The 11,945-nt window shown below is 46.0% G+C and overlaps 1 protein-coding gene across 1 annotated transcript; it reads left to right on the top strand.

The window, feature by feature from the left end:
- The first annotated feature begins 1,624 nt into the window (after window positions 1-1,624).
- On the top strand, window positions 1,625-11,176 carry gnb3b (guanine nucleotide binding protein (G protein), beta polypeptide 3b). The gene is made up of 9 exons (XM_080532479.1): window positions 1,625-3,134; window positions 6,257-6,349; window positions 8,059-8,204; window positions 8,337-8,400; window positions 8,593-8,749; window positions 8,987-9,053; window positions 9,637-9,838; window positions 10,258-10,474; window positions 11,046-11,176. Exons 2-9 carry the CDS (start codon window positions 6,293-6,295, stop codon window positions 11,150-11,152), a joined length of 1,017 nt encoding a protein of 338 aa, XP_080388605.1. The 5' UTR covers window positions 1,625-3,134; window positions 6,257-6,292; the 3' UTR covers window positions 11,153-11,176.
- The last annotated feature ends 769 nt before the right edge of the window (window positions 11,177-11,945 follow it).

Raw genomic sequence — 11,945 nt, 5'->3', positions numbered from 1 at the left:
GCGATAAGAAGCTATCGTTGCAGCCGTACGTTTTCGCTCTTTTGCCACATTTCCCTTCTTCGAAATAGCCATCGTAGATTTGCTGATCAGACAGACGCACTTCCAATATCACATCGTGTAAAAAAGTCCTCCTCCCATTCTGGATGGAAGTTATACGTTATTGGTTTCTTACTTGGTCCAGCTTCCCCACTCATTTGTATAGCCTTTATTTAGTATTATATAGTAAATAGTAGAAATTGGAAGGCTAACTACTAGGTAATTAGTCTCGCCGGTATTTTGTATTTTGTAGTTGGTGCTGTTGACTGCGCATGCGTGGTGAACCGCGTGTTAGGTGTAGGTGAAAAGATCAGATCTCAGACTGGCTTACCTGTACGTCAATCAAGTGGCAAAAGCCATAGTGAGGATGGATGTTAGGCGAACTTTTTTTTTTTGGGGGGGGGGGGGGTTGTTCAATGCCATGCGATCTACCCATACTACCTTTGCGATCGACCGGTCGATCGCGATCGACGTATTGGGCACCCCTGTTCTAGATGTTCCATAATGTTCTAGATGTTCCATAATCTTCTAGATGTTCCATAATTTTCTAGATGTTCCACACTCTGCAGACTTCAAAGAAGCTCTGATTCTGAACAGGCTTACAAGGAACAGCTCAATCTTAAACATCAATATTTGGCCATGACTATGCACATCGAAGGCACAGCACAAAGGTACGCTCATAAAACCTCATCAGCAGTTTTAAGCATCAGCTCATCTGCATATCAAGTAACCAATCGTCTTTTAGTTTAGTTAATCTGGTGTCAATCAACTCCAGCATATCAGAACCACACCTCATTGTGACCTCATTAGAATCTTTCTGGGATTCCGTCGTCTGAATCTTAAGGCCGATGCACACGGCGTGCGATTTTGTCGCACGACAACATTCGATTCTCAATTCACACCAATGAATGAATGAATGTGAATGGAGAATTGAATGTTGTCGTGCGACAATATCGCATCGCACGCCGTACGCATTGTCTCATTGAGATGCATTCAAAACAATGGAATCGAATTCGGCGGTGCGACAAAATCGCACGCCGTGTGCATTGGGCTTTACGGAACACAGTCCACAAGTCCGCAGGCACACAGCAGACACACAGCAGACACACAGCAGACACACAGCAGACACACAGCAGACGCACAGCAGGCACCCCCCAGACCTCTAAACCCCCGTCCGTCCCGATCTTCTAACCCCGCCCCCGACATGTTGATCCGTGGAAGATCTCTCTCGCTCTCTCTCTCTCTCCATCTCCCTCTCTCTCACACTCTCTCTCTTGCTCTCTCTCTCACTCTCTCTCTCTCTCTCGCTCTCTCTCTCTCTCCCCCCTGTCTTACTCTCTGATGTCCCCTCTCTCTCTCTCTCTCTCTCTCTCTCTCCATGCCACAAGTCAGATTACAGCTGGGTGGTGGTGGGGGAGGGGGTGGGGGTGGTGGGGAGGAGGGTGGGGGTGGTGGTGGGGGTGGGGGTGGTGGGGGAGGAGGGTGGGGGTGGTGGTGGTCCACAGCAGTGGAGGTATCCTCACCTCATCTCTTAACCCGGGTCTTCAGGTGCAGCGGCGATGGCGGCCATGATGAGGCCATGAGAGACGCCTATCTGATTTCTCTCCATTGACCTCTGACCCCCAGGTGTCTATTTTAACCCCGTATTGATCGCCCCATGTCTTGATCCCGGCTCCTGTCCTGTCCCCTCGCTCTGCCCACCGTGACGCACGCCGAGGTCGGCCTGCTCTAATTCCTTAACGGGCTTTGGCGATTCCCCGGATATCCCATTAGATCCTGATTAACCAGCTCAGCTCATTAGCTCTGACAAACTAATTCAACCTCCTGGAACCCCTCCCCCCCATCCAGGCCGCAGCCAATCTCTCCACCAGCACCCCCAACAAAATTCAACACACACCCCCCCCCCACACACACACACACACACACACACACACACCGTACACTGTTAGCATCACGAGGATCATCTCAGCTACTAGATGACAGCAAATCGTGGCGACTGTGTTTGTAGTCTAGAAGTTTGTCTGGCAACCGTCTGTAGAAAAGGTTAGCTAACCAGCACTGGAGTTGAGGGGGGGGATGAGGGGGGATGGCCTAACCCTGACCCCCTGAAATAAAAACGGTCAAAATCATCCCCCTCTAAAACTGCCATCCCCCCTTTCCATCCCTTATGTCATTTTATCAATGGACGTGGTATTACTGCTATTTCAACATTTAGTTTTGCGCATATTGAGTTAAATACTGTGGGCGAGGGAGGGGGCACGCACACATGCAATGACTTTTTACCACCAAGTCACTGACACTGAAGTCACTGACACTGAAGTCACTGACACTGAAGTCACTGACGCTGTGGGGATGCTACAATTGTCCCCATATGATAAAAATCCACCATCCCCCCTGATTTTCTTTTACAACTTGAGTACTGTTAGCAACCCCCAAACTACACCTTATAACCCCCAAACTATTATACTTATAAGTATAAGAGAGTAACATTCTTAGGCTTCGGTTTCTCGATATTGCAGAAACACTCTCTCACTCTCTCACTCTCTCACTCTCTCACTCCTCCTCACTGTTTCACACACCCCCAGGGTTCTTCACCTCCACTGGTCCCACCCTCTTCTCCACTTCTCTCCTCTTCTCCCCTGTGTTCTTTCGTTCCCTCCACCTGATCTTGTCTTTTGACCTCCCCAATCGGTTTACCTACCTCCCCTTTGCCATCCTCCCTGCTCTCCCTGCTCTCTCGTCTCTCTCTCCTTCCTTCCTTCCCTCTCTCTATTTCTATCTTCAGGGGTTTATCCCTTCATCCCTGATCTCCTTCATCCTCTCCAATCCTCACCTGTCCATCTAAGGAGGAAGGGAGAGAGAGAGAAAGAGAGAGTTTTACCACAGGTAACCTGCTGCCAGTCAGTCGGTGAGAGCGTTAGAGGAGAGAGGGAGAGAGAGGAGAGGAGGACAGCAGCAGGACTGACTCTGGGGATTGTGGAACATTGTGGAACAACCAGCCAGGAGGACTATTGAGGCGGGGGAACAGAGAGAGTGACCCCAAATAAAAGCTGAGAAGAAGAAGAAGAAGAAGAAGGAGCACATTGTGTGTTGGAAAGGTGAGTTTTTGTGATTTGTGATTTTCCATCACTTTGGCCTCAATCTGTCTTCTGACATGTCGGGCAGTTGGAGATCTACAGCAGCACACCGCGATGGAACTACCGACTACTCGACTACCTCTTCACTTGATAAACACGGATCCGTTTATTCTTTCTTGGAAACTAGCGTGAAATATCACAAAATACTATCTCTGAACCGTGATCTGATTCTAGAGATCGAGCCTTCAGCTGGGCCACAGGACTAATCCTCAGGTGTTGAATTAGGTCGAAGCCAAACCTGTAGGCGATGGAAACTGTTCTAGGTGGACGTTGTACTTATAGCTTATGCAACGCAACTGAAGAGCTTCTGCACCAGGTGTGCTGTCAAAGGAGGACAGCAGTAAGGTCTCCATGGCCTTTGGCCCCTAGTCTTTGTTTCAGTTTTGCTTTCTTTGTTTTCTGTTTTGTCTGTCCAATCATTCCCCTGTAAAGCGTCCTTGGGCTTCTTGAAAGGCGCTATATAAAGTTATTATTATTATTATTAGTAGTAGTAGTAGAGAAGTTGGCTACTGCTGACTAATGCTTAATATGGAAGTAGTTGCATTTGGTTGTCACTACTTGGTACGGGTTTGTGACATCACAAAGGTCTTTGTTCCTTTTTCAGGGTCAATGTAAAGTCGTTCGGTAATTGCATGCAGTGTGATTATCAAGCTTTGCACAACCTTTCTCAGTAACTCTGGAAAAGCTGTACTGAGACACAGAGGAAACCAGAGACCTCCAGACAGACAGATAGGACCATGGTGGTGTCCTACCTTATTATTGGACTTCTGGGTTGTTTTGGCGCTTTGGTGATCCTTGGTGGTTTTCTGAAGTAGCAATGGGAACATGACGATGATGCATCGGAGCTCTCTTTAACTCTGCAACCAACAAGCTCATTGATCGGCCTATGATATGACTAGCTGATGTGATAAATTGTTAAAAAAAAGAGAGAGAGAGAGAGAGAGAGAGAGAGAGAGAGAGAGAGAGAGACTATCAATGCACGAGAAGAGAGAGAGAGAGAGGCCCTTGAAATGGAGAGAGAGAGAGATCCCTCAGCAAGTGACAAAACAGGCAAAAGTCAAGACCATCTCCAACCCATAATTGACCCTTACACTTCCCCCAATTCTCTACCTCTCTCCTCCCCCTCCCTCCCTCGTTCCTGCTCTGATCCTGTGGTAAAGAGCAGTCTGTAATCGGATGACAGGAGATTTGGCTCCCAAAGCTTCCCTTAAGATCTCCTGCTGAGACTTAAAGCTCTGTAGCGCCACCCCCCCCCTGCCCTCTGCCTCTACCACGTCTCCTATCATAGGTCAAACCACTGACCGCCTGCACGTACAGTGTATTTGTCTTTTAATGCTGTGAGCCCTCTAGTCAATCTGTTTGGAAACTCGACCTCTAGGTAATTTACCTACTAGATTAGATTAGATTCAACTTTATTGTCATTGCAGAGTACAAATACCAAACAATGAAATGCAGTTTAGCTGTTTATCTAACCAGAAGTGCAAATAGTGATATATAAGAACATGATATAGAGTGCAAAATAACAGCATCCGCACACTCAAACACTGTGCAAAAAAACGTAGTTTATTGCGAGCTTTCGGTCATAGACCTTCTTCAGGCATGATATAAAACATGACAGCAAGTACAGTAGTTTAGAGGTATATACAGTTATGGGCTATGTACAGTTATGGTAGATATGTACAGTTAAGGTAGATATGTACAGTTAAGGTAGCTATGTACAGTTATGGTAGCTATGTACAGTTAAGGTAACTATGTACAGTTACGGTAGCTATGTACAGTTATGGTAGCTAGGTACAGTTAAGGTAGATATGTACAGTTATGGTAGCTAGGTACAGTTAAGGTAACTATGTACAGTTAAGGTTATAGGTACAGTTAAGATAGCTAGGTACAGTTAAGGTTCTAGGTACAGTTAAGATAGCTAGGTACAGTTAAGGTAGATATGTACAGTTAAGGTAGCTATGTACAGTTATGGTAGCTAGGTAGAGTATGGTATGTACAGATAATAATAATAATAATAATACATTAGACTTATATAAGGCTTTTCTAGACACTCAAAGACGCTTTACAAACTGAAAAGATCAAGTAGTAATAATCAAAAGAAACAAAAATAAATACAAGAAAGTATAGGGGCCTAATTAAGGTAGTGCTGGGGACAAATGGGAAGGGGAGGGGGAGAGGGTTAACTGGTGAAGGCAAGATGTATAAATAGAGGCTATATCAAAAAGAGGTATGTGCAATGTGCAAAGATATGCTATGTGCAAAGGTAGTATTGTAAACAGCAGTAGTGCAATGGGTAATTAAGTGTTCACATTGACCAAGGGTGTGTGCAACTAGCAGTAGTGCAAAGTGCTAAATTGGATTGTCCACAGGTCAGGCATACCTGGAATACAGGTGGCCTTCAATTAGGAACAGTCAGTATCCAATTAAGGGGTATTAGGTCCACAGCTCACTAAGCACACAGCACTTTTTGAAAATGAATTTGATGCACAAAAAGGCTTTGAAATGTGGGGTTTGCTATGGAGAAAAGGGGGGTGCATGGAGATGGGTGCACTAAATTAGTTTTCTGTCGATCAAAACAATAGCGATATTGAGGTGCATACAGGAACAGTTCGTTTGAGAGAAAATGGCTTGTTTGCAGAAACTGGAAACTCAAACTGCCAAAATTCATGCAGAACAAAAAAGAATAATTGTAGAATGGCGTAGATGTGTGAGACTCCAAGATGGTTGACAAGGACAAGATGGCCGCTAATGTGCCTTAATCTTCCCAGCACGTAGAGTTAAGAGGACACTGGGTTGGGACCAACTCAATGTCGTCAAATAAGCGAAAGTGTGTGTTGGTCACTACCGTCCTTAAACCAGTGGCCCTTACATGTCCCAACACATTTATTTGAGCCCCATGTTTTAATCTGTTATAAATATGTTATAATCTGTTATAAACATGTTAGAATCTGTTATAAACATGTTAGAATCTGTATTTTACAATGAGGGGATTTAACTTTACCCCATGCCCTGATTGGTGTAAATGCAAGAAAGATACGTGTATATATACATATATAATATTTTTTCTTTTCTAATTTTTCCAGCTTCTCTGTCAGTAACAGCCCTTATCAACCGTTGCCATGGGTGAAATGGAAGCGATGAAAAAAGAGGCAGAAGTCTTGAAGACTAAAATTGCTGTGAGTTTTACACACACACACTCTCACACTTCACACACACACACACACACACACTTCACACACACACATCCTCACACTCAAGTCACTACAATGTACACACCAGAAGACATACGTGTCATGTACATGTGTTTAATGTATAAGATGAGTGTGTGGAAATGACCAAGAAGGAAATACCACGTCAATAAGTGTTGATGTAGGTGTCGCACACTTACAGCAGAGCTTTGCGAAGTAGTGATTTCACTACACAGTGTAAAGGCCTATGACTCAAACACTGTGGTAAAAACTAAAAGGGTATTCAAACACTTTTCCTGCTATCCAGGATCAGATCGAGCTGGCTGACTTCCCTTATACGACTCAAAATCAGCCAGATAGATCTGATATCCTGGATAGCAAAAAAAATCATCAAAATTCTGATCCAGATTAAAAGTTTTGAACAACTGGACCCTGATGTTCATGCATATGTGATGAGCTCCAAATGAACCCCCTCTAAAGACCCCTCTGGAACCCCCTCTGAAGTTAAGCAAACCTGAGTTCAGTTCACTTTAGGGGTGACATCACTTCCTGTTTGGTGTTTTGGGGTGCAATGTGAGGGAGGCACAAAGCACCTCTCAGTCAGTCCACTTGTCGTCGGAACCCTCCGTCTTGACCCTCTGTCTTTGACCTGCCTCTCTTGACCCTCTCGGCTTGCCGTACACGTCACATGCTCAACCAATCTGCAGTTACCCAAGGTGCAAAGCAGATAATTGGCTTGAGCTCCGGGGAGAACAGAGAGTGAGAGCAGAGTGGACTGAGAACCTCATTACCGCTGAAATAGATCAGCTAGCCAGCTAATGAACTCCTCACTGAAACAGAAGGGCAGTATTAGTATTAAAAATAACTGTTCGTTTTTTCCCCCCCCCACGTATGGGTCACTTAAAGAGCACTGTGTTCAGATCTTTTAAAGAGAACTAGATTCGTCCAAAATAACCTGGATATTTCACAAAAGAGAGAGTTTGTGAGAATCGACTGAAAGGGACCAAGTGAAGAGAATCAAAAGAAAAGTGTTATATATCTTTGCTCTCGATCAAATTTCAGGACACCTCTTTTCATGACTTTTCCTAGATGTGTGCGTTCTACCATCCCAGTAAATCACATCAGGATAAGCTAGTATAAAGCTATTGTTTTTCTGTGTAAAGAAGCAGGCTAAATTTACAAGCGGCCAACTAGTGGTCGTTGTGTGTAAATAGCAGATGTACATTGTAAAGAGGGGCGGCTCTTATAGTAGGTAAAAAAGGCACGGCTGTTCTAGTGTTAACTGTCACTTAGATTCAACTGTCACTTTCAAATTTTAAATGAGATTTGACAGTTGGTGATGCAGTGTTCTAGTGTTAAAAGGCTCTTCCACTCAGCAGCTGTTAGTTCCTCCGTTGACGAGGCGTAAAAAAAGTCAAAGAACTCTGGAAGAGCTTCGCGTACGAAATTCCACCCCAAAAAAGTGAAGTGCACTTCAAGTGAACCTAACTACTTCACAATGAGACCAGTCTGGAGATTGACTTTGTTTCAGAGGGGTCTGGGGAGTTAACTCCAAGCATTCACAGGTGCATGGACATTTTTGGCAAACCGCCCAAACCGAGGGACCAGAGTGTTGATTGATAATACCCTATAATATCACACCTGAAACCCTAACTCCCTCTCTCTCTCCGGCCTGTGCTTCTCCCTCCCACCACTAGGCGGCCCGCACGGCAGTTGCTGACACAACCTTGGCCAGTGTGGCATCTGGCGTGGCGGCGGCTCCCCGGGTCCAGCTGAAGACCAGGAAGACACTGAAGGGCCACTTGGCCAAAATCTACGCCATGCACTGGTCCGCTGACAACAGGTGAGGACGGAGGAAGCTAGGTGCCCGAGATAGTCTCAAGTTTCAAGTTTTACGGTACAGGTATGGCCCTGTTCACTGTCCACACACCAGGCGCCTCTCTGACTAACCACGTCTCTCTCTCTCTGTCTCCAGGCAAATGATGAGCGCATCACAGGACGGAAAGCTTCTTATCTGGGACAGCTACACTGGCAACAAGGTAGGGCGGGGTGCTCTACCATACACAGCACTACTTTACCTCTTCTAACTCATTCATAACCTTTAGAAGTAGCCATATAACCTCTTGAAGTAGCCTTATAACCTCTAGAAGTAGCCTTATAACATCTAAAAGTAGCAGCCTGACCACACAGGTGAATTATTGACCCTCCCTCCCTCCCCCCCCTCCCTCCAGGTGAATGCCGTCCCCCTGAAGTCCGCCTGGGTGATGACTTGCGCCATGGCGCCCTCCGGCACCCTGGTGGCCAGCGGCGGTCTGGACAACATGTGTACCGTCCACAACATCGGTGGCGCCAACATAAAGACTCTGAGGGAGCTGGACGCACACTCAGGTACCAGAGGCTAATGTAGTAGAGTTATATATTAGTTATATATATATATATATTGGTTATAGGGTTCTGGTGAACAGACTCTAACGTAAATTCAGTTGATGGATTGAAACCAATCCCATGAACTTGATGAATGGAAATCAGTATAAATGTAAAAGACAATAACCTCCTCCCTCTCTCTCCCTCCCTCCCTCCCTCCCTCCCTCCCTCCCTCTCTCTCTTTCTCTCTCTCCCTCCCAGGTTATCTGTCCTGTTGCCGTTTCCTGAGTGACTCTGAGATCCTCACTGCATCTGGAGACACCACCTGGTGAGCTCCTCACATGTAGCCTCTAGAAGTAGCCTTATAACCTCTAGAAGTAGCCTTATAACCTCTAGAAGTAGCATTATAACCCCTAGAAGTAGCATTATAACCCCTAGAAGTAGCCTTATAACCTCTAGAAGTAGCCTTATAACCTCTAGAAGTAGCATTATAACCCCTAGAGGAGGGATGACATGCAGGACATCTCTCTCTATCTATCTATCTATGTCTCTCTCTATCTCTGTCTCTATCTATCTATCTATCTCTGTCTCTATCCATCTATCTATCTATCTCTCTCTCTCTATCTATCTATCTATCTCTATCTATCTATCTATCTCTCTCTATCTCTGTCTCTCTCTATCTATCTCTGTCTCTCTCTCTCTATCTATCTCTGTCTCTATCTATCTATCTCTATCTCTATCTATCTGTCTATCTCTCTCTCTCTATCCATCTATCTATCTATCTCTCTCTCTCTCACTATCTCTCTCTCTCTCTCTCTCTCTCTCTATCTATCTATCTCTTTCAAACTCCTCTCCTCCTGTTCTCCCGCTTCTCTCTCATCATCTTCTTCTTCTTCTCTTCATCTCTGCAGCTGCTTGTGGGACTTGGAGACGGGCAAGCAGAAGACGATCTTCATGAACCACACGGGAGACTGCATGTCCCTGGCGCTGTCCCCCGACCAGAGCCTGTTCATCTCCGGGGCCTGTGACTCCACGGCCAAGCTGTGGGACATCCGGGACGGAGGCTGCAAGCAGACCTTCCAGGGCCACACCAGCGACATCAACGCCATCCAGGTGAGACAGAAGATAGACATCACACATCACACATGACCACTAACCAGGGTTCCCACGGGTCCTTGAAATCCTTGAAAGTTTGTGAATTTGAGAAAACAGAAATCAAGGTCTTAAAAGTTCTTTGAAAATAGACACGGGTCATTGAAAGTGCTTGAATTCCCCTCTCTCTCTCTCTCTCTATCTCTCTCCCCCAAAAAAATGACATTAAAAAATGTTTTACTTAGCTCGTCAACTAGTTCTGTCTCAAACTATGCCGTGTTGGGTCCTTGAATTTGAATGAATTGAGTCTTGAAAGTCCTTGAAAGGTGCTTGAATTTGATGTTTCAGAAGGTGTGGGAACCCTGACTAATTGATCCTAAACTCTTCCTCCTCCTCCTCCTCCTCTTCCTCTTCCTCTTCCTCCTCTTCCTCCTCCTCAGTTCTTCAGGAGCGGCACCGCGGTGGTGACGGGTTCCGACGACCACACCTGCAAGATGTACGACCTGCGCTCCGACCAGGAAGTGAACTCCTTCCAGAGCTCCAGCATTAACACCGGCGTCACGTCGCTGGCCCTGTCCCTGTCCGGACGCCTCATCTTCGCCGGATACGACGACTTCAACTGCAACATCTGGGACTCGCTGAAGGCCGAGAAGATTGGTGAGGGAGGAGGGAGAGAGGGGAGAGATGGAGGGAGGGAAGGAGGGAGGGAAGAGGGGGGGAAGAAGAGGGAATGGATGAAATAGAGATAGGAGAGAGGGAGAGAAAGGGGTAGATCAGGTGATATTGACGAGTGGATGTGAGTGAAACTGGGGTAGTTTCTGGAGAAGTTTGAGAGTGTGTAAAATAAGTATTTCTAAGTACGATGGCTAGGAGAGGAGGGCAGGGAAGGGGAAAGGCACGGCCTGAATCAGAGAGATGGATTTAAGAAAGGCGAGGGGTGAAATGTACTCAGGGAACTCAACATAGTATATAGAGATGGGTCATTGTTGGAGGGGTGTCTCACTCCTCTGTGTGTATCACCTCTCAATGTCTCACTCCTCTGTGTCTCACCCCTCTGTGTCTCACGCATGTCTCACTCCCGTGTCTCACTCTGCTGTGTCTCACCCCTCTGTGTCTCACTCCTCTCTGCATCTAACCCCTCTGTCTCACCCTTCTGTGTCTCACTCCTCTGCGTGTATCACTTCTGTGTGTGTCTCTCACTCTTGTGTGTGTGTGTCTCACTCCCCAGGCGTGCTGTCCGGCCATGACAACAGAGTGAGCTGCACCGGGGTGCCCGACGATGGCATGGGGGTGTGCACAGGATCCTGGGATAGCTTCCTGAAGATCTGGAACTGAGCTGGTCCTCCAGTGTCTACACCGGGAGAGGGAGAGGGGGAGGCAGGGAGAGGAGGAGGGAGGGAGGAGAGGGGAAACAACACAAACATCAGAGATATGGATGTCCTTTTTTGGGCCTGTGTGGGGGGGGGGGGGGGGTTGGTTATCAGGAGGTTATGTCAGTCAAACCATTTCAAGATCTTCCTCTCTCTCTCTCTCTCTCTCCTCCTGGTCTGTGTGTGAGGAGATGAGAGGTGGTGAATGGGACTTGATAGAGCGTATAAATGGCACTGACTGTGCAAGAGGCATCCCACTGGTTGAGAGAGAGGTTGTTGTTGAGACTATCAATATCGAGGCAATGACAAACACCAAAAAATAGCATATTTTAATAAAGTCATTATTTGAAATAATAACTGATTAAATGGAGAAAATAAGCTCTTATTGTGTCTAAAGATGAGAATGACAAAATTACGCGTATAGATTTTTGACAATAAAAAAAAACATAATAATGTTGAACATGGATTGAGATTTTAGCGTGACAGGTCTATTTTTTTAGACCCGGTTTGAAGATTTGAGCTCTTTGACGTGTAAAGCCCGCACGTATTAGGTAAACCAGTTGATATGTACATTTATTTGTATTTTCTAGGTAATATATTAGGGTGCAGAGTTGATGTACAGTGCAGTTCTGTCACACATAACCAGAGTATGTCTATGTGGGGCCACTGGAAATACAACAGCCGCCATTTTGGGTCAACGATGATTCTTGCTGACCAGCTGCACTCCTCTGACTTCGGCCCCAAAATGGCTGCCGTCA

Source organism: Nansenia antarctica (assembly GCF_963989245.1).
Source record: "Nansenia antarctica genome assembly, chromosome: 5".
NCBI classification, from domain to species: Eukaryota; Metazoa; Chordata; class Actinopteri; order Argentiniformes; family Microstomatidae; genus Nansenia; species Nansenia antarctica.
The sequence above is the reverse complement of the archived record's forward strand: the minus strand, read 5'-3'. Positions and strand labels throughout refer to the sequence as shown.